At 36.5% G+C, this 25969-nt stretch overlaps 4 protein-coding genes across 6 annotated transcripts; 3 read left to right on the top strand and 1 right to left on the bottom strand.

Moving 5' to 3' along the window:
* Nucleotides 1-489: 489 nt before the first annotated feature.
* On the top strand, nucleotides 490-4649 carry LOC135170740 (uncharacterized). The gene is made up of 4 exons (XM_064136793.1): nucleotides 490-726; nucleotides 1717-2081; nucleotides 3446-3831; nucleotides 4444-4649. Exons 1-4 carry the CDS (start codon nucleotides 645-647, stop codon nucleotides 4475-4477), a joined length of 867 nt encoding a protein of 288 aa, XP_063992863.1. The 5' UTR covers nucleotides 490-644; the 3' UTR covers nucleotides 4478-4649.
* Nucleotides 4650-7615: 2966 nt separating this feature from the next.
* Nucleotides 7616-9997, top strand: LOC135171154 (RNA-binding motif protein, X-linked-like-3). Its single transcript, XM_064137513.1, has 3 exons — nucleotides 7616-7754; nucleotides 8690-9101; nucleotides 9843-9997. The coding sequence occupies exons 1-3, from the start codon at nucleotides 7673-7675 to the stop codon at nucleotides 9868-9870; spliced, it is 522 nt and encodes a 173-aa protein (XP_063993583.1). The 5' UTR covers nucleotides 7616-7672; the 3' UTR covers nucleotides 9871-9997.
* A 440-nt stretch (nucleotides 9998-10437) lies between these two features.
* Nucleotides 10438-18361, top strand: LOC135170970 (glutamate receptor 1-like). Its single transcript, XM_064137209.1, has 8 exons — nucleotides 10438-11467; nucleotides 12362-12861; nucleotides 13468-13794; nucleotides 13870-14032; nucleotides 14845-15053; nucleotides 16043-16132; nucleotides 16714-16874; nucleotides 17253-18361. The coding sequence occupies exons 1-8, from the start codon at nucleotides 11248-11250 to the stop codon at nucleotides 17482-17484; spliced, it is 1902 nt and encodes a 633-aa protein (XP_063993279.1). The 5' UTR covers nucleotides 10438-11247; the 3' UTR covers nucleotides 17485-18361.
* Nucleotides 18362-18373: 12 nt separating this feature from the next.
* On the bottom strand, nucleotides 18374-25690 carry LOC135170971 (E3 ubiquitin-protein ligase RNF167-like). Of its 3 annotated transcripts, none has more exons than XM_064137210.1 (8): nucleotides 25489-25689; nucleotides 23635-23990; nucleotides 23019-23211; nucleotides 21898-22109; nucleotides 20455-20629; nucleotides 19696-19851; nucleotides 19041-19331; nucleotides 18374-18670 (listed from the first exon to the last, which is right to left on the bottom strand). In XM_064137210.1, the coding sequence occupies exons 2-8, from the start codon at nucleotides 23812-23814 to the stop codon at nucleotides 18507-18509; spliced, it is 1371 nt and encodes a 456-aa protein (XP_063993280.1). In that variant the 5' UTR covers nucleotides 23815-23990; nucleotides 25489-25689; the 3' UTR covers nucleotides 18374-18506. The 3 variants fall into 3 exon arrangements, with proteins under 3 accessions (XP_063993280.1, XP_063993281.1, XP_063993282.1); XM_064137211.1 differs by lacking the exon at nucleotides 25489-25689 and adding an exon at nucleotides 25181-25401; XM_064137212.1 differs by having other exon boundaries at nucleotides 18532-18670; nucleotides 19004-19331; nucleotides 25489-25690.
* Between the last annotated feature and the right edge of the window lie 279 nt (nucleotides 25691-25969).

Genomic DNA, 25969 nt, shown 5'->3' on the forward strand with positions numbered 1-25969 from the left:
TCCTGTTCCACTTCCACCTAGAAATCTGCAAACCTTCACATTGCAAGACATACCCAGAAGCCCATTGTGCTCCTCTGATTATGCTAACACAGATGGCCCCATTAACATTCCCATACCCCCCATAAGATCATAATCAAATGAACTGTGAGAATCGATAAGAACATTGAAGACAGACAGTCTGCAAAGTTCACCGACATCTTCCCCAGCTCATCCATACCAATTCCGATTAATTCATAAAATTCCACTGGCTGACTATCATCAACTCTGATCACGTATTTGTGACCAATGCTCGCTTACCCACGACAGTCGGGCCGCATGTGCGTCCAACTGTCTGCCTAATGAAGACCAAGAAAAACAAGACAACAGAGGATGGCAACCACAAGGGAAGGGAGCCTCTGATCCCGCCCTAAACCAGCCAACAACAAATCGTTTCCACGTTGTCCACGATGGAAGGACTTCAGGTTGAGGTATATAAGCGATTGCAGCATTGGTGATGATCATTGAGACCCAATTGACGAAGACGTCATCAGTGATCTTGGAAGTAGTGATTCGTAGTGTTTCCAAAGCAGAGGAAGTAGACGATAGTCCGTTGGATTCCCCTAGATCATTGATTATTAATTATTGATTATAGGTTATTCAGTAAAATGGTATCAATGTTCTGTGGATTGTTGGTGGCTGCTGGTGTCATCGCTGCTGCAGATGCCAGATCCGTACCCGAGGAACCTCGTAAGTTTTTTTTAAATTATTTATTTAAGGTGCGTAAATCCTCATGATTTATTGACACCATCAGTTGTTTATTTAGATAATCATTTGGATTGTTTAGAGGGTTGGATTTTTTTCCTCCCTTTTAAATTGAAATTATTACATTTGAAAAATTTGTTTGTAAGAGGGGATGTGGTATTTCAAGGGTTTTGGAGCTTGCGAGCTTTAAAATTGAAGAAATCGAGTTTGGGATTGACACTTTTAGTTTTTTAAGATTTTTCTTTAGCGATGCCCTTGACTGGGTGGATTTGGGGCAGAATCATCTCAAATGGTCTGTCTTGAAACTCAGCGGCAGGAGCAGAGAAGGATTTATTTCAGAGAAGGATTTAGATGCACCGAAACAAGTTTTGAATGAAAATTAGACCTCCCAAGGGCGAGACGAGAGGTGAAAGTTGTTTTTATCACGAAAATTAGTCTGCAAAGTCTAGTTTTAATTGTAAAACGTTTCGCCCTTTGGAGAAATAATTTTTATTCAGAATCCTGTTCTTTACATGTGGTAGTGAATAGCTCTAGCTCTATTTACCCACGTGATAAGAGCTCTTGGGTGTTTCTGGTACCACTGGACTCACTGGAAAAGTCCTAAAGAAAATACCATCTCGCCCTTTACAATCGTCGATTGCCTGATTTCCTTAAATGTATTTTATTTTTCTTCGACTTTATATTCGACCCTAAGGGCCGTGTGTGGAATTCAGTAGTGGGTTTCGTTCCATTGATGTTCCGTCCAGATGGATCAGTCCCTTAGAGCCTTTACATTTCGTTCCCTTACCCTGCGGTGCGAGGGGACCGACTTTTTCCTCAACTGAACCTCAATTGGAAAGCTCATTGCTCTAGTCAAAGTCTTCATACTTCACAGGGTCTCAATGAAGAATCTAAAAAGTTGATTTGGTTTTATCAATTGACCAGAAGTCGATTAAAATGATTGACTCACGTTTTTTTGGGGGGATCCACTTGCAGTTTCCATAGTGATGGGTCCAAATGGTTCTCCAATGCTGTTGATGCGTCCAAAGAGACAACCGACTCAGCCTTATCCGCATAAGACAATGGTGTTCACCGGGTACTACCTGCCAATTCGAACTGATCCCGGACCATTGACAGGTGTCTTCGCTCAGGGTGATGCTGTCAGTGGGGGCTCTTACTTGGCAGGAAGTAGTCCAAGTTATCAGCAATCTGGGGCGGAACCGGCAGAGGATCCAGAGGTGGCCAGCGCAGAGGCTGAAGCTTCGGACAGTGGAGATGGTGATGATCAGAGTTATTCAGGTGCTGGGGTCAGTGAGGATCCACAACAGGAGGGACCACAGCAGGAGGAGGACATTCAGCCGGTGAGTGATCACGTTTTGGCAGGAAATGGAGGGAATAATTCGATGATTGCAGTGTGTGAGGGTCAGCATGATTGGTTATGTGGGTTTTTAATTGATATTTCAATTATGATAATGGAAATGGTGTTTAGCACTGGTCCAACGAGTCGCATTTTAAGAACAATTTAATAGTTATTTTTATTATTATTACTATTTTATTACGTTTGGATTGGAGAGGTTTTGTGATGATATCAGTGATTACAGTCACAAAACTCGAAAATTAATATCGTTTATTGCTCTTCTCGAATATCGTTTATTGGTTTTTTTACAGTTGTTCTGTCAGTGGAGAATAGTAATTTTTATCTAGTTCTCGGATTACATTATTCCAATCAGGTTTCAGTAAATAAATTTTAGAGATTTTTAGACTTTTGCTATAATAATGCTTCGTTATGCTGAAATTAAACGTAAGTGTAATTTTCATAAAAAAGGAATTATTAGTGGAGGAATCTCGGGAGGTCTTCAGAGTTGTTGAAAAAACTGTTGTAATTAACAGAACCAGAGGTTGGGCATTTGTGTTATTTATATCGAAATTTATCCTCATTGATTGTGAGGCAATCGATTCTCAATAATTAGTGTAGCATCGAAAATTAATCATGTTATGGAAGAAAAATATTATAAAAAAAATGTTGTTATGATACTGTCCTTGTTATGGGATCGTAATTTGTAATGTGGGGAAGGAGAATGCACTTGAGTTGCATCTGATGGTGCACTACTGATTTTGGGGAAACTTAATTCAGTCTGTGGTCTTTTATCAACTGAAAATTTAAATTCAGATCAGTCTATTTAATTGACTTATCTGAAGACACTAATTGTAAGAGCAATTAAACATATTTCTCTAAATGATTAAGAGGCTCTTTTAAAGGATTTTTATTTCATCGCACCTTCTCATCATTTCAAATTAATTATTAGAATTTAATATTGATTTGTATAAAAGATTCATCTTTGTTCTCTTTGTTTGAATCGCTTTCCACTTTTTCCATTAAATTAGAAGTACCTTTTAATTGTTTATTGGAATTTAATTGTAATTTAGATAGAGATAGATTTATATGAAGATTTCCCTTCTCTCCTAATTAACATGAAGCCCCCAAGAAAGTAAAAAATTCTGGAAAAAATCCTTTTTGAATATAGGAAAAAGACTAATGTCTTCATATAAATTAAAATTAAATTTCCATAAACAATTAAAAGGTTCTTCCAAGTTAATCAAAACAATGAAACAATAATAAAAATATCATCTCTGACTGCGAAGAGAGGACATGACCCATCACATAATACCCACCATCACCAGGAGCCCCTTCTTCCTCTAGTTTTGATTATTTATCTATTGTCAGGATGGAACCGAAGCCCCAGCACCAAAAAAGCCGATCGCACCGCAAAATCACTCAGCTAAACCGCCCTCGAAACCTCGCAGACCTGCCAAACACAACAAGAAGACCATCGTTCCCCTCGACGAAGCTCCAGAAGAGGTCGACGAGGAAGAGGAGGAGGAAGACAGCGAGGAAGAAGATCCCTACAAAACCGATCGTCGCGACAAAATACCAAACCTCAATAACTTCTTCCCAATGGTATTCAGATTCCCAAGTTCTTACGGCCACCGGGAATCGGAGTCTAATGCGTCGCCTCCTGGAATGATCACCGCCATCGCCAACAGTTATTCAACGGGGAAGGGTGGCGTCGCTAGTTCTGTTGCCACTGCCTACGGAGGATCTCCAAATGGGTACAAAAATTTACGACATCACCACAAAATTCACATTCCCCCCTTGAACACCTGAAAACAATTTTTGCACACCCTGTTTGCAAAATGACACTTTACACACGCTCCGGGTGCACAAAATACCCAAAGGATTTTTTTTTTTTTTCAGTGGACACTATCAATTGCCAATTTCCACGACAATTACACTAAAAGCAATTTAGGAATTTTAAAGTTATTAATTTTTATTGCAATTCCAAAAAGTCCAATACAAGATCTGTTCAATTCTTTTTAATTTTCAATCTAATGGATAAATTCAGCAAATTTTATGACATTAAATGTGAAATTTTATTTCTCCCTAAATCATATTTAATATGAGTCCTCACAAGTAAAAAAAAAAGTATTAAAAATTAAATATTTAAATAATCTATTCCTATTTTCCACGTTCAAAGTATCCAAAAGGCAGTAATCCTAATACTCAATAATAATAATAATAATAATAATAATAATAATAATAATAATAATAATAATTTTTTTATAACAAAATATTTTGATTTAAGTGACGATTGAAAATTATGTTGAAATTCACATGTATTAATTTGTTATGTAATAAATTTGTTTTTTTTTGTTTAATTTCAGAAAGAAGAAACGCGTCAAGAACTCTCAGGATTAGAATCAACCGAATCTAGAAATCTCCAACGTAAATAGAATTAAATTCAACTACGAAGAAACAATGTGACGGTTGCTTTTTACTGAATAAATAATGGATTTTCAGAATTAAGTGGCAGTCCGGTTTAATTAGCATAATTATGATTGAACGATTGTTTCACGTTTAATAAACAAAAATGTCATAATGAAGATGTGAGTTTTTAATGAGTCCTCGAAGGTACTGGTTAAGGATATCTTCCAGGTAATATTGGTGGTTATCGTTACACCCTCGAGTAGTCAGACAACTCAGCCAGGGAAACCAGTAATAACGAAGGTCACGAGTATTTATTTATGTTGAAAGATACTAAGCGAGGGTAATCCCCAAAGCCTTGCTCGTCCATTGACACTTCAATCTTACGGAATCAAGAGTCATGGTCAGTTTTTGTGTAGATCTTTCTCTCGTTTATTCTCGGATGGTTTCATGTCGAGTTATGGGTTTTTACGAGGCAAGTGGGTGTAGACGTCACTGATCAGGTGATACGTGAAAATATCCTGGGAAAAATGTATGGGGAAAAATGTCCAGGATAAAAATGTCGGTTCATAATTATGAAAAGAGTCATTTAAAGTTATTGTTCGTACTGGACCAAAATTTCAGTTCATAATTATGGAAACGACCGTTTGAATTAATCGTTTATCCAGGACTGAAATGCCAGTTCATAATTATGAACTCCACCATTTAAAGTTATCGTTTATCCAGGACTGAAATGTCAGTTCATAATTATGAAATTTTATGAAATCCACCATTTAAAATTATCGCTTGTCCAGGACTGAAATGTCAGTTCATAATTATGATATTTTCCATTTAAAGTTATCGATTTTCCAGGACTAAATGTCAGTTCATAATTATGAAATTTTTCATTTAAAGTTATCATTTGTTCAGAACTGGAATGTCGGTTTATAATGACGAAATCTATGATTTAAAGTTATCGTTTGTGCAGAACTGAACTGTCAGTTCATAATTATGAAATCCACCATTTAAAGTTATCGCTTGTCCAGGACTGAGATGTCAGTTCATAATTATGAAAAAAAAAACCGTTTAAATGTATCGTTTATCCAGGACTGAAATGTTAGTTCATAATTATGAAATTTTCCATTTAAAGTTATCGATTTTCCAGGACTGACATGTCAGTTCATAATGATGAAATCTATCATTTCAAGTTATCGTTTGTCCAAAACTGAACTGTCGGGTTATAATTATGAAATCCAACAGTTAACGTTATTATTCGTCTAGGACTGAAATGTCAGTTCATAATTATGAACCCCACCATTTAAAGTTATCGTTTATCCAGGACCTCAATAGCAGTTCATAATTACGAAAACAACCACTCAAAGTGATTGTTCATCCCGGGCCAAAATTTCACTTCACAATTATGGAAACAACGATCTAAGATTATCGCTTCTCCAGGCCCACACTATCCGCCGCCAACATACCCCCAATCAAACTACCAATTGCCAGTAAGGCCCAAGGTTTACCCTCACCCCCAGAGAGCAACAAATCTCCCTCCTCGTGCAGCCATCCTGACCCTTTCTGATCACCACGTCTATTTTGGAAAAAGCTACAGCGGATAATTCTCATGGGGACTTCCCTTTCACTTCACATGTAAAATGGGAAATTCCAGCGATCCACATCTTGTGACGTCGAGGGACTCGTCGGATATGAACTGGATTATGTAGGAAGGGGAAGAGGATAATTCTCGATCTGATTCCCAGGTCATTTCTTCTTTTAACTCATCTCGTAATTTATGGAGGAGGATTCCATAAAAATCAACTAGTAAATATTTTCTATATTCGAATATATAAAACAGAAGAGTGAATTTTGTAGTCAGAAAAATCACAAAATATATAATATATAATATATAATATATATATATCATATGTTATATCTTATATATTATATATCATATGTTACATCCTATATATCATATATTATACATCACTACATAGTATAAAGCAAAGTCGCTTTTTCTGTCCCTTTGTCCCTTTGTACGCTTTAATCTTTGAAACTACGCAACGGATTTTGATGCGGTTTTTTTTAATAGATAGAGAGATTCAAGAGGAAGGTTTATATGTATAATAACATCCACTAAATAGTGGAGAAGTACTGTTATTTTTGAGGTTTCTAATGTGATGTCGTAAATAATTACATTTTTTCCGCTTACATTGCAAACGCAGGCTGAACCCAACGAGTTTTATCAAAATAATGTACTAAGTATTGTACACATTGAAAAGGTCTACAGAAAAGTCCGTGATGGTATATGTCTATCTCTTATGGATAACCCACAATAACTTTTTTTTGTCATTCAACGTTCACAGTTTTTCTTTCAGGATTGCACCCGTGCGAAGCCGGGGCGGGTCGCTAGTATATTATATATTGAGTGTAAAATGGCCGAAAGGCTGATTACCCTTCTGGACTAATCAGGACCATCTAGCGGCAATAAAAGTCATAAAAGTCAAAGTCATATTATATATTATATATTACATATTATATATTATGTATTATATATTCTATATTACATATTATATACATCATATATTTTTTATATAAAATATCATTAATCCTATACATCTCAAATAATAAATTGCTATTCTTCGTATCTCCCAATCTCTCTAAAAACCGATTCATTGGAAGGTCACTAATTCAATTAATTACTTTCGGCCCAGCGCAATCTTCCTGTCTACTCAGTCCCCGATGACGCATTCCAGCAACATGAGGGATTTCCAAGATTTTAGTGAATGCCTCTATTAAAATCCCTCTTCACCAATCAATGAACAGTTACTCGTCACAATCATGAATTTCATTGAACAAGGAAATAACCGTGAATTTGCATAAAAACTGTCATCGAATTTTATTAACCGAGGAGCTACAAACTGTGTCCTTGAGAAATTCCCACTGCCACAATACACGAATGTCAAAATCACTCGTTTATAAATTGAATTACTCAGGTAAATATTTATGTCTTCATTTCTTCACCGATGAGTCCGATGAAGAAGGAAGGAAGTGAGAGATGAACATACGTCGAGTTGAAAAAATCTGTTGGGATATCCCAGGTAGGTTTGAAGGTTTTTCATATAAAAGAGCGGACGACTTATATTCTCACATCAGTTCAGCCTCTACCAAACAAGAGTTCAGTTCTCAGTGGACTTCAATTGTTCGGATAAAATGGATAAATTTCTGGTTATTACGCTGGCTCTGATTGTGGCTAGTGCATCAGCATTTCCGGCTGGTCAATCTGATGGAAGAGGTAATCGAATTATATTTATTTATAATTATTTGAAGAGGGACTGAGGAGTAAATTTAATCCATTTCTATAAAAACTTGCACAATGGAATGGAAATTATGATTTTCGAATTAGTTATTGATAATTTATTGGGTTGGAATGATGACCAGAATGAATAATTGCGATTAATTAGTTCGACGATTGTTAGGAAGAATTATAAAATTAATTTAGTTGGATTGGTTATTATTAAAATAACGAGACATTTCTTTTTATTTCCATTTTTATTTCAATGATTTTGGGTGAAATATAAATAGAACCGCAATAATGTTTGCGTACATAAATAATTCGTGCTCTAGTGCTGAAAATTAATCTCGTTACGGAATAAAAATAATTAATAATAATTAATTATTAAAATAATTAATAAATTAATAAAAGTAATGTGGGGAAGGAGAATGCACTTGAGTTGCACCTGATTGATTTTCAGTAAATTTAACACATCAGTCTATTTAATTGATTTACCTGGAGGAGCAATCAAACATTTCTGGTTGAATGATTAAGAGACTAATTTAAATGATTTTTTATCATCGCAAGTTTCCATCATTTAAAATTAATTATTAGAATTGAATGAAAGACTCATCTGTTTCAAATCAGAGCTGTTGTTCTTATTCTACAACTCGCTTTCCAATTGTCCACTAAATTAAGCTTTAATTACCTTTTAATTGGATATTAGGATTTAATTATAATTTAGGTGGAGATAGATTTATATAAACATTTTCACTCCTTCGTAATTAAAATGAAGGCTCTAAGAAAGCAAATAATTCTGTAAAAAGTCCTTTTTTAATACAGGAAAAAGTCTTCACATAAATCATGATTGAATTCTCACGAGCAATTAATTATTTAATTACCCTTAAATTAATCATTTCACAAATATACAAATTCTGCTTCCGCGACCATTGCAGACGGACAAACCAAGAATGTGAGGGTGGTAAGATCGCCCCAACCAGATCCCCACTACCATCATCATCATCATGGGGGATATGGAGATTACGACGATGGTCACCACCACCATGACCACTACGGTGGTCATGATTACCACGACCATTTCGGTGGTCATGACTACCATGACCACTACGGTGGTCACGACCATCATGATCACTACGGCCACGATCATCATGACCACTATGGAGGCTATGGCGGATACCAGAGCTACCCTGGACAGTATGCAAGTGGCTATGGGCATCAAGGCTATGGAGGATACAATGGATATCTCCAGAATACCGGACATTCTCCATCTGCTGCCAATGCCAATTCTGGTTCCTTCAACACTCCTCTGGGAAGTGCAGCATTTGCCAGCGCTAACGCTAACTCCGGGTACGTGATGACATTTTACGTAGCTAGCGCCGCCCTGGCCGCGTCGTTGGTGCCATTTTGTTGACGTTTTCATTTTTTCGTTCATCGATTCTCTTTCAGTCCAGCGAAAAATGGCTTCCAATTACAATTGACATTTATCTACCTATGTTTACAGTAACAAATGTATTTTTTTATGTGTATTCTATTGTTGCTCGATTGGAGATATGATTTCAAATTAACCGCCATTTCCATAGCCGCGCCATCTGTTGTTGATTCGAGCGAAACTTCTCATTCGACTTTCGAGTTCGATTATTGGATAGTCGATTCTTATTCGACTCTAATTCGACTCTAATTGGATTTCTCATTCGACTTTCGAGTTCGATTATTGGATAATCGATTCTAATTCGATTCTAATTCGATTCTTATTCGATTCTAATTCGATTCTAATTCGACTTCTCATTCGAGATTCTTCATGGTTCTCCACTTTAGATAATGAAAAACTTATTCTCATACCTAAATCGGAACAGCAAATTCACTTTTTCCGTACCTAGGAATTAAAATCACTTTTTGGAACCGGTTGTAATGTTATTTTATGTCACTGCAGCCAAAAACGCTTTTTATCGTCCACAATGGTAAATTATTTTTCTCTTTCATCAGGTTTTTCTCTGGTTATTATTTAATGGCATGAACTAGACACAATTATTTTTCCAAAAATCTCAGTAAAAAAAATAATCTCGTATTAATTTTTTTCTTTTATCGTAGGTATGGCAATGGAGGATACTACGGCTAAAACCTTCCTCAACCGTCTAAATTGATTGACAAAATGGTGGACGGTGGAATGCCCAGGACAGTCTGTATCCAGTGTAAATTACTGTTAACTTATTGACTTTAATAAATAAAAAATTATGAACTGACTAGACAGGTCCAATACTTTTATTGTCCATCGCTAAGAGAAACTTCTAGCCTTAATTTTAAAATTTAATTTGCTTCCAAACAATCGTGTTGTATACCCCAATATTTCAATTCACATTTTCTGTATTTTCCTAATGCTCCTGAAAATTCTCTAATTGACTAACCCTTAGCGGACATACCTTAAATGAAAGTGCCTTCAATAAAGCCTAATCCACTAGAGAATTCCCAAATATTTTAGACCCTACCCTGGCAGGAGATGATGACTGGTCGACAGTCGGCCGACTGTCGGCCAACATTGGCCAAATGTCGGCCATTCCTCATCTCCTGCCAGGGTAGGGTCTAAGATGTTTGAACCCTAAATGTTTGGATGAGGCATGGCCGACAGTTGGCCGACTGTCGGCCAACATTGGCCAAATGTCGGCCATTCCTCATCTCCTGCCAGGGTAGGGTCTAAAATGTTTGGACCCTAAATGTTTGGATGATGAATGGCCGACAGTCGGCCGACTCTCGCCCAACATTGGCCAAATGTCGGCCCACTGTCGGCCATTCCTCATCTCCTGCCAGGGACGACACATGTCTCAAAACCCTCCCCCCTCATTTTTTCCGCAGATCGTCAGACACATAAAACTGAGGACTCCTTTAATTTTAGGTTAGTTCTAATTTGTCATCTAACACAGTAGTCACTTCGAGCTCCAAAATTCTCTGTCGACTCGGTTGTTGAATAACTAGTGTTTCTCGATTAAAATATCAGTTTAGGTTAAGAATAAACGATTTGATATATCAACAAACCGAGAATATTGAATTCACTGATGACCTCCACTATTTTTTCGATAGTTAAACAACAGACCAAACAGTAAATACGAGATCTACATGACGATGAGTTATGACCTAAAGGTCCCACGATGCTCCAGGAAAATAAAAGGAGTAAACACAGATGAGTCGATACACATTTGTATATTCTTGGATTACAGGCTGCATTGTTTTATCCGTGCGAATCGCGTGATGTGGACAAACACCTGGCGACTACGACAATGTATAAAATATGTTGTCACATGTACAACAACGCGAGAATTCGTCAAGTGAATACCAATAGTAATCAACTGGCGATGGTACCTCAAACTCGAATAAAAAAAAATCGATACGATCGATCGATCAAAGTAGGAGAACGTCATGTGAAGCAATCACCACTTCTGTCAGAGTAGATTGGAATCTGGGGGCGTTCGCACGTACCTTTGACGTTCAATTCACCATCAAAATGATTAATAATATTGGGAAAGATGATAATTTCCTGTCATGTAAAAATGGCATCAATTTTTCCGTCTCGTTGATCCTGTTGAAGACTATCTTCAGTGCAGTGTCTGTGGTCCTCGTAACCGCAAATGAAGAGACTGATTATCATACGCCTTTGATTAAAGACATTTATGATAAACGTGGATCTTGTGGAATAATTCTAGCATCAGCGGAAAATTATCAGTGTAAGTCGATAGTTGGGTGTATTCGAGATGGACTAAGTTGAATATAAGATGCAGATTTATTTTACTAATTTTTTTATTTCAAAATTGTCGAGGGAAAGAAACGTCTGTCTCCCTCGGATCTTTCCAGGAGACAAAAGACCAAAAAAATATTCATCATCTCATGAAAGAACTGTTGGATACCGGAGTAAACGTACTCGTTTTAGATGGTTCAAAAAATAAAAGAAGTTTATTCGCTTGTCTGGGAGTACAATTTTGCTGAGACAACCAGTCGTGTCCAAAGGTGTTCGAAAAGTGAGGACTACAAGATATGTTTGGGAGAGTTTGAGGGATGACCATATGATAGCTATTAGAGGATTGGAGTAGGGGTAGAGAGTGGACATATGGGCCTGAGGATCAGGAAGGGTCTTGAGTGGGACTCTTCATAAGGAAAATCTCCTAAATGAGGGTTGTTTATTGGGGAGAAAGTTGGAATGGTTTTAGGATAGGATTTTGCTTTTAACGGCTTAAGGTTTTAATTATAAGGTTTTAAGGCTGGAATTTTGGGGTATACAACAGAACTCTCTGTCATCTGTTTCTATGGAACCGTTCCTTAGGTTCATGTAAACTCACTCTCAGCAACTTTCAGCGTCGATTCTTTTTTTTTTTAATCGAAATTGCTGACTGAACATATACCGAAATACTCCAATAGGGCGATTCCAAAAATAGTTCAGACGCATCATGAATATCGGATTGTTAATGCCAACATCACTGTACATTTTTTGAAAAACAAAATTCGCTATCACTTCACCTCGCTCCCTCCCCCTCCGCCCCCCGCTCCCACTTATCATTACAATCCTCTTGTCCTATTCTTCCATCACTCTTTCCTATTCGAATATGTTTTAACATGTATTATAGCCTTCGAGACCCTGACCATCTGGCACGGAATATTTAGTACTCTATCAAACGAGGGAATACCAACAGTTATGATCAGCTTCGTGCAGTTCGAAGAGAGATTCAAGTTTTACGCTGGACGAACCGTTCGACCGCTCGTAGTCATAATTTTCGTCACCATAGAGGATGTCCAGAGTTTTAGCACAATCACGAGAGATTTGGACATGAGCTACGCTGTCTGGTTATTATTATTTATGGGGGATGCCAGCCCGGACGTTTGCGCATTTTGTCAGAACCCACGAGGAAATTTACTGAACCTCAAGTATGACTCGGAAGTATTCGTTTCGTGCTGTCAGTCGAAATTTATTGAGGAATGGTGGTCGGCATTGACAGAGCATACTAACAGTCTGGAGCTGGGCCGATGGACCGGTGATCAGCGTCGAATCGAGTGGTTCTTCAGTGACTCCCTGTACAGCAGGAGGCATTCAATGGAGGGACAAGAATTTCGTATCGCCGCTGTCAAAGTAAGAGTTGCAGGAATTTACTTGTTGGATTATTTTTTTAACTGACTGATTAATTTACGAAGTTTATTGTTTCTTCAGGCCAGTTGCTTTATATTAATTAAAATTTTTTTTTTTTTTAAATTGTTCATTTCTTTGATGTTACAAACGTTTTACTTTGTTTTACATCCTCTCCCGCCTCTCTTAAACTTTCCTCTCCAGCCTCTCTTCTTCTTTCCCCCCCGCCTCCTGTACCGCATTTGCCGAAAGGGAGGGAAAAACCTCACTCAAGGGAAAACCTGCCCTGGTACAGTCGTCCTTTTGACAGGACTACCGCTCGACCGTGAAACCGTGAGATTAAAGCGCTATAATTTTTTAAAAATTTTGACCAATATTTTGCACCCCATCGAATCTCCTGGCAAAAATAAACACATTCAGATTTACTCTCATCGTTCTATGGAACAGTCAGGAAGACATCCATTGCAACATTCGAAAATATTCGACTTGAAAAGTTGTATTTTCAATTGTTATCCCAATATTTAGTGTAAATCGACGTTTCAACTTTGAAACCTTCCTAAACATCCACATGAGCACTGAATATCTGACTAACAAATTACCTTTGGACTCTAGACGTCGGTCTACTTCTGGGAGTGGAACAACAAATATTACGGATTTCTCGGTGAAATACTGAGGGAACTATCCGATTCCTTGAATTTTACGATACCACCAGTGACTTGGGATCACACTTACGGAGCTTGGAATCCAGAAACATCAAGTTGGACTGGTGTCATTGGAAAGCTCGAGCAGAACGAAGCCGATTTGGCGGTATCAGAATTTCGGATCACTGAAGAAAGACTTAATGTAGTTGACTACACTGTTCCAATAGGCGTTGGTGGGACACGATTGTACTTGAGAAAACTTGATGCTGCTCGTCTCCAGTGGAATGCTTATTTCAAGGTCACAGCTGATCTTGACTGATAAATATGAGTCTTTGGCCAGGAACGAATTAGCAATATTTTTATTCATTCACAGGCGTTTGCAGTGGATGTGTGGATGGCTATTATCGGCCTGATATTGACAATTCCGATTGTCTTGACCCTCATGAGGTACAGGAAGAAACGCTGCTATCTACTCCCACTAGCCCTTGAACATTATTTATGCATTTGGGGTATTTACTGTCAACAAGGATTATCAGGTACTCAGGCATAAATTCAGTAAGGAAGGGTAAACCGAGATAAGTTTAATTATCTTTAGTGGGGTTTCTCGCTGCTAGCGGCATCGCGACCGTGGCGTTGATGTCCGTCTTACCTTTTCTTTTGCACTAATCGATTATCGATTGTCAAATAATCGATTATGAATATGACATAATCGATTTTCCTCATGAAATTTTGATGTAAATTTGCGCCACCACAGCGTTGATGTCAGTCTTACCTTTGCTTTTCCGCTAATCGATTATCGATTGTCAGTGAATCGATTATCGATTGTCAACAAATCGATTATGACTACGACATAATCGATTTTCCTCATGAAATTTTGATGTAAATTTGCGCCACCACAGCGTTGATGTCACTCTTACCTTTACTTTTCCACTAATCGATTATCGATTGTCAAATAATCGATTATGACATAATCGATTTTCCTCGTAAAATTTTCTTGTAACCTAGCGCCACCGCGGCATCGGTGTCAGTCTTACCTCTACTTTTCCACTAATCGATTATCGATTGTCAAATGATCGATTATGACTATGACATAATCGATTTTCCTCATGAAATTTTCTTGTAACCTAGCGCCCCCGTGGGGTTAGTGTGAATCGTACCTTTGCTTTTCCACTAATCGATTATCGATTATCAAAAGATCGATTAGGAATACGACATAATAATTTCGACATATTTATCGACAGCGGGTCAATGGTAGAAGCAAAAGGGACTTATCTCGTTTTACCACTTCGCTACTACATTTCGTAGATGTAGTTTGGACTTTCAGTACTACATGACAACAATTTTCAAGTCTTCCCGAAAGAAACATCTCTGAGAATCGTTTACCTGTCGATATTCGTATCAGCATTGGTCAGCTCAGGCGCATATTCCGCATCACTCATAAGTTTCCTCGCCGTCTCATCCTCATATTCACCGTTCAATACTATAGAGGAATTTGTGGCAGACGGTAGTTACCAGTTGATAGTACTGAAAGATAGCCCAGATTACCATATGTACAAGGTAAGAAATGGTCATTATTCCGGACTATTTTCCAGGGGCTACATGAGTCCGAAATTACATCAACTTGACGCGATATCAAGGTCGATTTGGGAATGTTCGATATGACATCGATATTCCGAATAATCGATAGATCGTGGTCCGAGCATCGGTTTTTTAATCGATAGTTTTCAGCCTAATGTATCGAAGGGATTGACGTTTCAACCCCATATCGATAGTCATCTAGAATCGATTCTCGAATCTCTAAATTCGATAATTGGAGAATACCATAACTTTTGGGGATTACTAAAGGAGAACATGCGGTATTCACTCTCATTATCGAATTTCGATATCCGAGAATCGATTGTTTTTAATCGATTTATGAGAATAATCGATACATTATACCTAAAGGGAAGACGTGGCATTATCGAATCACGATATTCGAGAATCGATTGTTTTGAATCGATTTATGAGAATAATCGATACATTATACTTAAAGGGAAGACGTGGCATTATCGAATCTCGATATTCGAGAATCGATTGTTTTAAATCGATTTATGAGAATAATCGATACATTATACTTAAAGAGATGATGTGACATTATCGAATCTCGATATTCGAGAATCGATTGTTTCAATCGATTTATGGGAATAATCGATACATTGTACTTAGAGGGAAGATGTGGCATTATCGAACCTCGAAATTCGAGAATCGATTGTTTCTAATCGATTTATGGGAATAGTCGATATATTATACTTAAAGAGAAGATGTGACATTATCGAATCTCGATATTCGAGAATCGATTGTTTTGAATCGATTTATGAGAATAATCGATACACTATACTTAAAGGGAAGACGTGGCATTATCGAATATCGAGATTCGAGAATCGATTGTTTTGAATCGATTTATGAGAATAATCGATGTTTATGAACGTCATATTTGGTCGATCCTTCTTTCGTTCATCATATCTCATATAAATTGTTTCTGATTCATTATCCTATCACCATTTTAGACTTCCAATCAAACGCTGATGAAGAAGATGATGTCCCTCATGAAACCAACCGATCTATTGCCTCGAAGCTATCAAGAAGGATTTAATCAGGTATCTCATTATTCATGAAAATATTCTATTCCTCAGCGTAAAAATCAGCGATACAACGAGAGAAATGGGAATAGCGTGGTAACGTGGGCGTGAAGTTGGCGACCCTAAACGAATTAATCGATTCACCATCTATTCAGGGGTCGGCCATTGATCGATCGAGTGCAATAGTCGATGCCCTATCGAGTCTCCATCGCCTAACCATCGTACAATCCGCCATGGAACCCCTGTAACATGCACTGTATTGTGCTATTGACCCCAAACACCGCGATTTTACCAAAAAAAGCCAGTGTTGGCTCACTGCTGGCTGAGTGTTGGGCTATATTATGTCATTGGTTTCAACAACCGCGATTTAATTATCCCCTATATTATGCTTTTCCTCTCAAAAACCGCGATTTTACCGAGTGAAACCAGTGTCGGCGCATCGCTGGCCGAGAGTCGGGGCAAGATTATCGACACTGGGCCACCCCTGGACTGTTCCAGGGCTGGCCTAGGGCCCCGTGTAAAAACTTTACATTGATTATTCATAACTTTATTGATTATTTATGATGATTATTATTAATGAGTGATATCGAAAATTTTAGGTATGTACGAAGAGGGTGGTATTTTATACCCACGAAGCTATAAGGAGGGCTATGGTCAATTTAATACCTTGCGAAATTACTGCTATTAACACCGGCAAAACCGAAACACTAGGAATGGCCCTTCCACGAGGTAGCGAATGGAGAGGACTTATTAACTATCAGTGAGTCTTTAAGACACGAATTTGTTATTCATTATTGTACCTGCACACACACACTGAAAAAACTAATAGTATTGAATCTCGTTTGTTACCTCCACAACGTGATTTAAGAGGTCAGACTTTTTAATTTACGTTTTTTCGAAATCTTAATTTACAGTTCCAAACACGCAATTTATATATTTTTCAGACCCTTTTTACATTTTCAACATCGCCATTGGCGTTCTCAAAAATGTCGTAAATTCACTTTTAAATTTTGTATTTTACAATTGGTTTTTCCTGTGTGTGTGTGAAAAAAACATTCCAATAATTTCAATGTTATTGCAATTGATTTAGTGGAATTCCGAAGATATTGGAATTTTATTGAAATCATATTCATTTAAGGATTCGGCGATTCGGCGACAACGGAATGTTACAACGATTGGGTTACAAATACTTCACAGAATACAATCGGAATGACCTTCGACATCCCTCAGTACATCTCCAAGGGATCATCCCCATCGTAGCAGTATTAGGTGCTGGATTGCTGATAGCTTCCGTAATCTTCATCATAGAAAGACTATCCTATTCCTCCAAGAAGACGTCACTGAATCCACGTCGACGAAAAAGTTTCTAATCACATTTCGAACTCGTATTCCCTCAAAATTTTATCGTAAACGCGTTCAGCTTTTTTTTCTGTATTTTGGAGTCAAATAATTTCCCCACCGAAGAGGTCAGACATAAATTCCCAATCACGAGAATTCCAATTCATTAGCCTATTCAAAAGTTAAAGAGTGAAAACAAAAGTATCACACTCCCAGTGCGACGTACAATCACAATATTGTATGTTAATATCATAGCGTAAAATAGCATTAACAATAAAATATATTTACGATTAAAAGTGATTGTTGTAATTCCTGATCATTTTGGAAAACAATGTCAACGATACAATATATTTATAAACGAAAAAAATTCTGGTGTACTAAGATTACTCTGTAAAAATTACTTTTGGCACACCGATAACCACAACAATAACAAGTAAACAATACATAAAAACGAGAATTATTCTGTCGCCAGTGAACGTTGTATGAAGTTATTTGAGCACAAGTGAATTTATCCATAAAGTGTTTATGACAAATGTCACTAGACTGAGTTATTCTGACGTAATTTTTTATGTAAAAATTATTTCGACTAGTCGAATCTAAATCATTAGAAATTTTGTTGGTGAAATTGATCTCGAATCCCCAAAAATAAGAAATTCTTCCCTTTCGCTTACGATTTGTACTAAAAATTTTTGAATTATTCCTACTTTTCAACGCTTTATTATGAAAAAATATGGGAAAACCAAACGAATATAAAATATCACCAATTATAAAACATCACCATATCCATCATCGAATCTTAAACATTTTCAGCAGCAGAAGAATTATCACAATGGTTGAGATCTCTCACCCCATAAATTCTTGTGCCCTCTGTATAATGAAATTCATTGATGAACCTTATTATTTAATCATTCATAATAAAAATAGATCTTATGGTTACTTTGTATTTTATCCTCATACAAATGACAGATAATTAATACCACATAAGTTGGAGAATATGCAGTACCTATGCGCCTCCATAACTTTATGATATCATTATTTTCCTCTTCACTTAAACTTACACAACCAAATCATAGTCTGAGTTGTTATTGGACTGTGTTGAACACTGATCAGATGTGACAAGCACCACATTAGCTGGATACTCCTCAACGTCATCATTGCAAAGGGTAACAGTATGTGGTTTTGTACTGCTCGTTGAATGCTGCAGATGAGTCTGCTCTCCTGAAAATTGAAATGCGATGAAAAAAATTTAATAATAATAATAATAATTAGCACATTCTTCGAAGAATCCCATCAATTTCATATGTCTCGGCCACCCGGTGCCACTCACATAATAATAAAGGGGACATTAATTAATAGTGATAACGTGTCCAATAATTATTGACCTTCGTCTACCCGTTGTTCTCTTCTCCTCATTGATCATAGATAAATCGATAACTTTAACATCTTCTGATCCATTATTATGGTGCCAGGAATATTGAAGATCATGGTCTGTACCCTCTCTAACTAATAAACTCTTCGCCCCACTTACTAATTAATAAAATATCGTCTCACATTATTTTCACGATGTACCATTGACGAAATCACTAACCATTAATGCTGTGACTGTCGGATACTAGAAACGCTGTGGTCCCAGGAGTGCCTGCTTCATGGGTGTACCTACTCGCACCGGATGCAAACAGAGATCTGAATGAATCCGTTGAAGTATCAGATACGTTAGATTCACGTCGTTCTTGATTTTCCTCCCATCCGGAGATGTGATTCAGGTAGGGAAGGATATCTTCGCTGGCATTGGATGCGTTGGAATCTCGACGGGAGAGAGCTCGTCGAGCGCGAGTGAATGGATTCTCTCTTTGGGGGGTAAATGTTCCTCCTTGTGTGCCTATAAAAAAAATAATCCAGTCATTTCAGAGGTTCTTTTTTATTAATTAGTTTAAAGTGATGGGAGGTATATTTTGGATTATTTACACAGTCATTAACGCACTAGTTATTGCAGTAGTTATTTTCCATTTTGCCCTTTTTGCCAAATTCGATTTATTCGATCGATTATTTGAAACTTCAAATAATCGAATAATTTTCATTCGATTATTTAAAAGTTCAAATATTCGATTTTCATTCGATTATTTGAAAGTTATCATTCGACTCATCGTTCGAGATTCTTCGTAGCTCTCTTTACATATGAGGAACAGACATCAACTCCGTAGCCCCTGTGGCGCTAGTATATATAACGAAAATGAAAAGGGTACCTTGATGTCCATCTCTGATGAGTGGGGTTGAATCATCCGAATCACTCTCACTGTCGGTCAAAACCCTTTCATCAGCGGCAAACACTTTACGTTTACAGACAGGACAAACACGTTTGTTTTTCGTTAGCCAGGGATCAATGCATTTCGTGTGATAAGCTAAAAAAAACACACATATTGTAATGAAATGAATGTTTACAGAGATAATACAAAGACGATAAATAATCAATCTTTAATCATTAAATTAATCTTTAATTATTCGAATATATTTTTTTCATATTTAAGGTTTAAAAAAGTTGTTCAAAATTTGTATAAAATGGAATAAAAGCTTATAATTGACTTAAAAAATATTGAAAAGGGCAAAAACAATATGATCACATTACAGACCTATTTAAGTCTATATCAATACTATGAAGTCATTGTTTCCTGGAGAAACATAAACTGGAAAATTTCAGTTTATGTTTATTAAATGATATAAAGAAATCTTTGTAATTATTGAAAGAAAGAAACCATGATGCTTTCGTTTTGAAGATTTCAAAATCGTTTGTCAGTTCGTCGACTGCTATCGAAGTGTGAACACATAATCATAGAAATAAAACTGCTCTTACTTATATCGTCTATTTTTTTCATTAACCTGGCTCTCAATTATTAAAATCTAATTTAAAAAAAAAGGAACATTTGCTTTTCTTTATTTCTACAGGGGGCCAAGCCCCCCTTGACCCCCTTATCACCCCATGACATAATGTACTATTAAAAACTTACCATGAGCACAAGGTAATACACGTAATTTTTCACCCTCGATATAATCATCGAGACAAATAGCACAGGTTTCATATGGATCACCTTTCGTGTATTTATGCGTTGGTATTTTTTTCAAACTTGAATTTGGCAATCTATGCCTATGTTGTCTTCTCCTATCTTTTATGCACCTCACAACCTGTCGAATATCAATAATATGATTTAATATTAAAATATTTCCTGAACGAATGATCGATTGTTCTTATTGCATAAATTAAGATCATGGAATCTGTTGTGAAAATCACTGTAGATTTTACGTGACAACAACAACAAAATATATGTAAATTTTTCCTACACAAAAGTGGTCTAATTAGCCAACTTCTTAATTAAACTTGAGAAATTCTCCGCGAGAGGTCCACAACGTCGTCTGGGAGAATGGACAGGCGACTCGGTAGGAGAATGAGGAACATTTCGTGTATCAAAGAAAGAAGGTTAAATTAATTGTTACTAAATTAAATTATTTATTCTTGGAGGAAGGAAAGACGGAAAGTAGTAAATTACTGGTGATTTAACCTCTTTTTGAATTACGGGATGTTCTTCATTCGTTCACCGAGTGGTGTATCGATTTGCCCGAGTGGACGCTATGGACCTCTCGCGGAGAATTTTTGAAACTCGATTGAGAAATTGAATAATTCGACTTTGAATAAAAACTTAACAATTAAGGGCTGGGCTATACCTTCGTTTAGAAACGTTATCTACATCGTTTTGTATTTGATTTTCTATCTACAAACACCTGCAGTTAGAAATGATTGTCAGTCCCTACTAAATTCGACAAAATTATGAATATGTAATTTTTTTAAAAACGAGACTAGTAGAAACATTTTCGAAGTCTTTTTTAAAAATATTGGAAATTAAGGGAATCGAGGGAGAAACTAGAAATTAATAATTAATGACAAATGGTGGCATATAAGAAGAACGTAGGGGGAGAGAGGATGAAACGTCAAATCTTTCAATACCTCGTACACAGATCATTAATGAAACAAAAAATGTTTAAAAAAATTAGACAAATTTTTCCAAATTTTTCGAATATACTTTTATGATGAGAAAATTAATATTTACGATAAAAAACTTGGTAGAAAATTATTTTGCTGCCTTCCCCACGTAAAACCGTTTATTTTTGAAAAATTGAATTGTTGTTGGTGACGTACTTGTAAAATATCTGGAGAATTCTGCAAAATTTTCTCGAATTTTCACAATTTGGGAAAATTCGCGTCTAATCGACTGAAATTTCCGTACCCCGCAGTACAATTTTTCTTGAAAATTTCATTCCGTGTATACGTTTTTGACATATACCATACTATCATCGTATTTATCATAAATTGAAAGTAAAAATTATTTAAAATTTTCATAACGTAATAATGCAATCATCATATCACAGCTCGATGACTCAACCGATGAAACACTTACCATGAAAATGACCATGACTAAAAAACATATACCAACGACAATTGCAAATGGCAGCAGCAAATGCGTATTAATGTTGAAGGGCACGTCATCATTGATCAACACGAAGTAGCGACGATTGTAAAGATAATTTGCTTTAATTATTAGCCCAGTTATTTCACTGACGAATACTGAGGGAATTATTATTCCTATTGGATCCTTTGCCGACATTGGCGCTGAAACATAAATCATAAATCATGTACTTCTTATTTAGCAGTCAGAGATGATGTTTTTATTCCATGAATTAGATGTCACTGTTTGATTAACTTAGAAAGCCTTTTAATTTCTCATGGCAGCTCAATTATAATTTATATGAAGACATTCGTTATTTTCCTCTATTAAAGAAGAATTGTTTCTAGAATTATTTATTTTTGTGGAGGCGTCATTTTAATTACGAAAGAACGAAAATCTTGACACAAATCTATCTAAATCTGTCTAAATTCGACTTAAATTCTAATAAACAATTAAAAGCTGCTCCTAATTTAATGAAAAAAAGGGGAAAGCGGTTCATAGAACGAGAACAACAGTTCTAATTTCAAAAAATTCAGTCCTTTAAACAAATCAGCACTAAATTTTAATAATTAATTTGAAACGATAAGAAGGTGCGATGATAAAAAATCCTTTAAAATAACCTCTTAATCATTTAATGAGAAATGTTTGACTGTGATTACATTGAGTGTCTTCCAATAAATTAATTAAATATCCTGATGTGAATTTAAATTCTTCTATCAATATTTGTCTAAAGAAGGTTCGACGAAGTCGGATTATTTAATTATGTGGGCCTCACTAATAATCTTCAATTACTTCAGTGTAAGTTTTCGTTCAGTAGAGTACCTCTTGACTCTCTAGAGTCTTATAATTTTTAATAATAATTCTGTCTTGAAATTCCTTCAAGAGTTTATTCATTTCGACCTCCACAATCCAATTGGACTACGCATTTGCATTATTTATTTATCTTTTTTTATTTATTTTAAAGTCTTCATTTTATACAACACCACCGAATAATTGAAGTTAACTAAAATTCCGTGGTACGTTAAAAATAAAAATAAATGATTACTGAATTCTCCTGAATTTATTAAACATACCAATCTCGTTGCTATTGACGTTGTGAATAATAGCGGCATCATAACCGGCTTCCTGCGCCATACGAACTTTTATCTCAAAGCTACAATTGTATCTAGCTATCAAGGCAATCCAATTTCCATTGTAACTTGTATTTTTCGGCGGTGGAGCAATGACACTGCACGCAGTCGGTGGATCAGCATAAACAATTACTCCCTGAAATCATTAAAGTAAAATTCTACGTTAGGGTTTTCCATCCAGGATATTGTCCTTGTCAAGGAAGAATGATGACTCCCTATCCCCACTTTTTCGAATTCCCCTTTAGCTCAACCTTCCCCACCACACGGAGGTACAATCATCATTTCCTGGAAGAGATCATAGCTGAGTTAGGAGGGTTCTACCCAACCGACGTCAGACAGAACCCCAGATATCACCACTGTCACATATGAGTTCAGTCAGAGGGCAATTTGTATGAGAAAAACAACCTCAGGGGTTTTACTTCCCAGATAAATCCACTTCTGCTGCAGAAATGAATTTCTGCAGCATTCGATGTTCTCCATTCCTTCTAGACGTCCTGATAATCCTCGAACAAATGCGCTGATCTCGTCGACTATTTGTTCAGCCTTATGAATAATTTACCTTAATTCCATCCGACGATATCAGTGGACCGAATCGCGCCGGCGCGTCCCTGAACTCCTCCTCAATTTGGTGTCTCGCAGCAGCCGAAAATACCAAAATATCGGCCCTTGTGCACTGACAACAAATAGTCCAAACCATAAACCATAATACGGTTCTGTGACGTTCACAACACCCTGGCATTTTTGGTTACCGATAGATCAATTGTTTATCGGTGGGATTTCACCTCAATATTTCTTTACAGAAGAAATTCCCAGGCGTCAATTCTCGCAGAGATTTGCATTTTCATATTCTTCATACGACACGTATATTTTAGATAAAGTATCGCCAAATCCTGAATGAAATCCGTCGATCTTTTCCTGGAACAAGAATTTTAGAAAATTACATTAACTTAATTAATTATTCGTCCCTTCTTCACGCGCCACATTGGAAAAGTCTTAATAATTCAATTGTAGTCAAAACAATTTGTTTATTAACACACTCCGTACTCGAAAAAAAAAATTATAAACAAATCTGATGTTAGGATTGGAGTACTGGACATTCGGATTTAATGACGTCCTAAAATTCTCTCCTCTCAATTTTATCGTGTGATATTTCTGTTTTTTTTTACAACAATAAATTTTAATTTTGAATCTGCTATAAAATAATTTTCAAAATTTTCTATTAATAACCGAAATAAGTCCCAGAACATCAATAAAGTTTTAAAAGACTTCATTCGTTTTTCTGCTTATTACCACAGTAAAATAAATTTTTCACTTTGTACAAAATACTATTTCTTCAATTTTGTTTAAAAATAAAGTCGCCCTTAATCAATGGGCATTTTATTATGCCACATAGTAATTTTGTTAAAAGTACTTGTCTTCATTAATTTTGACCTGCCTCCCTTTGTCTTTATACTGCAAAGTAAAATGAAAATGGCGATGTTGAATATTAAAACAACAATCGCATTTTCCCAAACTTAAACAGTAGCACATGTGAATTTTGCTATGAAACGCGTTAGATGCTACGTAAATAACGTGAAGAGATCAATCTATTGTGGCTCTCGCAGCAAAAAACATCCTTTCTTCACGTTTCATAACATTCTAGGCAACTTCCAATTGAAATTAGAGAATTGAAAAATCGGTCAATTACAAGGCTTCCGTTTGGAAGCAAAGTCTTTGAAATTAGTCATTTATGACAATGTACAGTAATACAAACTAGACTTTCCTTATTCCCCAGAGCTACATTTCAACTTAACAAAACATATTGACGTCACACTCGTTGGATTTATTTTAAAAAATCTTTAAAACAGTTAAGGGAACAATAAAAAATTGATAACGTCATTTTCATAGACGAATATTATCCTAGAATTTTCTCCAAGTGAATGAAGCAACTGACACCCTCGTCATTAACTTTATTCATTAGACTGATACGGATGTGCTGACAGTTTGCGAATAAGGCCATCAACCACAAGAATTATTAAACTGAAAATAAACTATCAGCAGAGATACATGGACTGACAGCAACTAGAGTAATTGGGATAAGTTTTGTTCCAATTATTAGCAATTACTTATCACTAATCATCCAGTATAATTTCAAGGTTGTGGTGTCACTAAGAAAACTGTTAACTACGTCTCAAAACTCATTCTCCTGATGAGATGAAAAATATTTTGTCAGGAAACATTTGTCACAAGTTAGACGAGTCTATCGTGAAAATTCATTCGCCATTGTTACATCATAAATCACGACTCAGAAATTTTATGAAAATTTATTGAATTAGTCACTCGACAATGTGACAGGAGAGATCTTCGTGATTCAACAGAGCTGTGTCCCAACTTACGAAAACGTCGTCATTATGAGAACAATCAAAATACTGACCATTTAGATCAATCACAATGTTGATTCACATTTGAAGACACTTTTGGAAATACACCGTTGGATTAATGCACTTGAGTACACACAAATTAACTTCCATGGGTTTTTTTAATCGACATGACCATTATTACAATTTTTTTACTTTTTGTTACTTCACTCGTGTGGTCTCGTCCGCTGTGAGAGTTCCTAGCCTCAGTCGGTACAGTAGACTGGATTCCAGACTCGAAGGGTGTCAGACCGACGGCGTCACTAGGGGTAGGTACACTCCTAGTAATTATGTGGGGTCCCTATGACTCATCCTCCACGACTACCCCCACTACCTCCAAATGGATTTTTAATTAATCATCTCGAGGAGGGGAGATGTCTGTGATCTGTCCCAGACTCTGATCGTCAGAGTCAACTGCCCTAACAGGAGATGAGGAATGGCCGACAGTCGGCCAGCATTGGCCAAATGTCGGCCCACTGTCGGCCATTCCTCATCTCC

Source organism: Diachasmimorpha longicaudata, chromosome 18 (genome assembly GCF_034640455.1).
Source record: "Diachasmimorpha longicaudata isolate KC_UGA_2023 chromosome 18, iyDiaLong2, whole genome shotgun sequence".
Classification (NCBI taxonomy): domain Eukaryota; kingdom Metazoa; phylum Arthropoda; class Insecta; order Hymenoptera; family Braconidae; genus Diachasmimorpha; species Diachasmimorpha longicaudata.

Bases quoted from the DNA above. Each gene is read 5' to 3' on its own strand.
- LOC135170740 (XM_064136793.1), top strand. From the start codon at position 645: ATGGTATCAATGTTCTGTGGATTGTTGGTGGCTGCTGGTGTCATCGCT. The intron at 727-1,716 runs GTAAGTTTTTTT...ATCCACTTGCAG, and splicing joins ATCCGTACCCGAGGAACCTC to TTTCCATAGTGATGGGTCCA. The intron at 3,832-4,443 runs GTACAAAAATTT...GTTTAATTTCAG, and splicing joins TACGGAGGATCTCCAAATGG to AAAGAAGAAACGCGTCAAGA.
- LOC135171154 (XM_064137513.1), top strand. From the start codon at position 7,673: ATGGATAAATTTCTGGTTATTACGCTGGCTCTGATTGTGGCTAGTGCA. The intron at 7,755-8,689 runs GTAATCGAATTA...CGACCATTGCAG, and splicing joins TGGTCAATCTGATGGAAGAG to ACGGACAAACCAAGAATGTG. The intron at 9,102-9,842 runs GTACGTGATGAC...CTTTTATCGTAG, and splicing joins AGCGCTAACGCTAACTCCGG to GTATGGCAATGGAGGATACT.
- LOC135170970 (XM_064137209.1), top strand. From the start codon at position 11,248: ATGATTAATAATATTGGGAAAGATGATAATTTCCTGTCATGTAAAAAT. The intron at 12,862-13,467 runs GTAAGAGTTGCA...TTTGGACTCTAG, and splicing joins TTCGTATCGCCGCTGTCAAA to ACGTCGGTCTACTTCTGGGA. The intron at 14,033-14,844 runs GTACTCAGGCAT...ACAATTTTCAAG, and splicing joins CTGTCAACAAGGATTATCAG to TCTTCCCGAAAGAAACATCT.
- LOC135170971 (XM_064137210.1), bottom strand. From the start codon at position 23,814: ATGCCAGGGTGTTGTGAACGTCACAGAACCGTATTATGGTTTATGGTT. The intron at 23,212-23,634 runs GTAAATTATTCA...TAATGATTTCAG, and splicing joins TATCGTCGGATGGAATTAAG to GGAGTAATTGTTTATGCTGA. The intron at 18,671-19,040 runs GTTAGTGATTTC...TTCAATTTTCAG, and splicing joins CGACAGTCACAGCATTAATG to GAGAGCAGACTCATCTGCAG.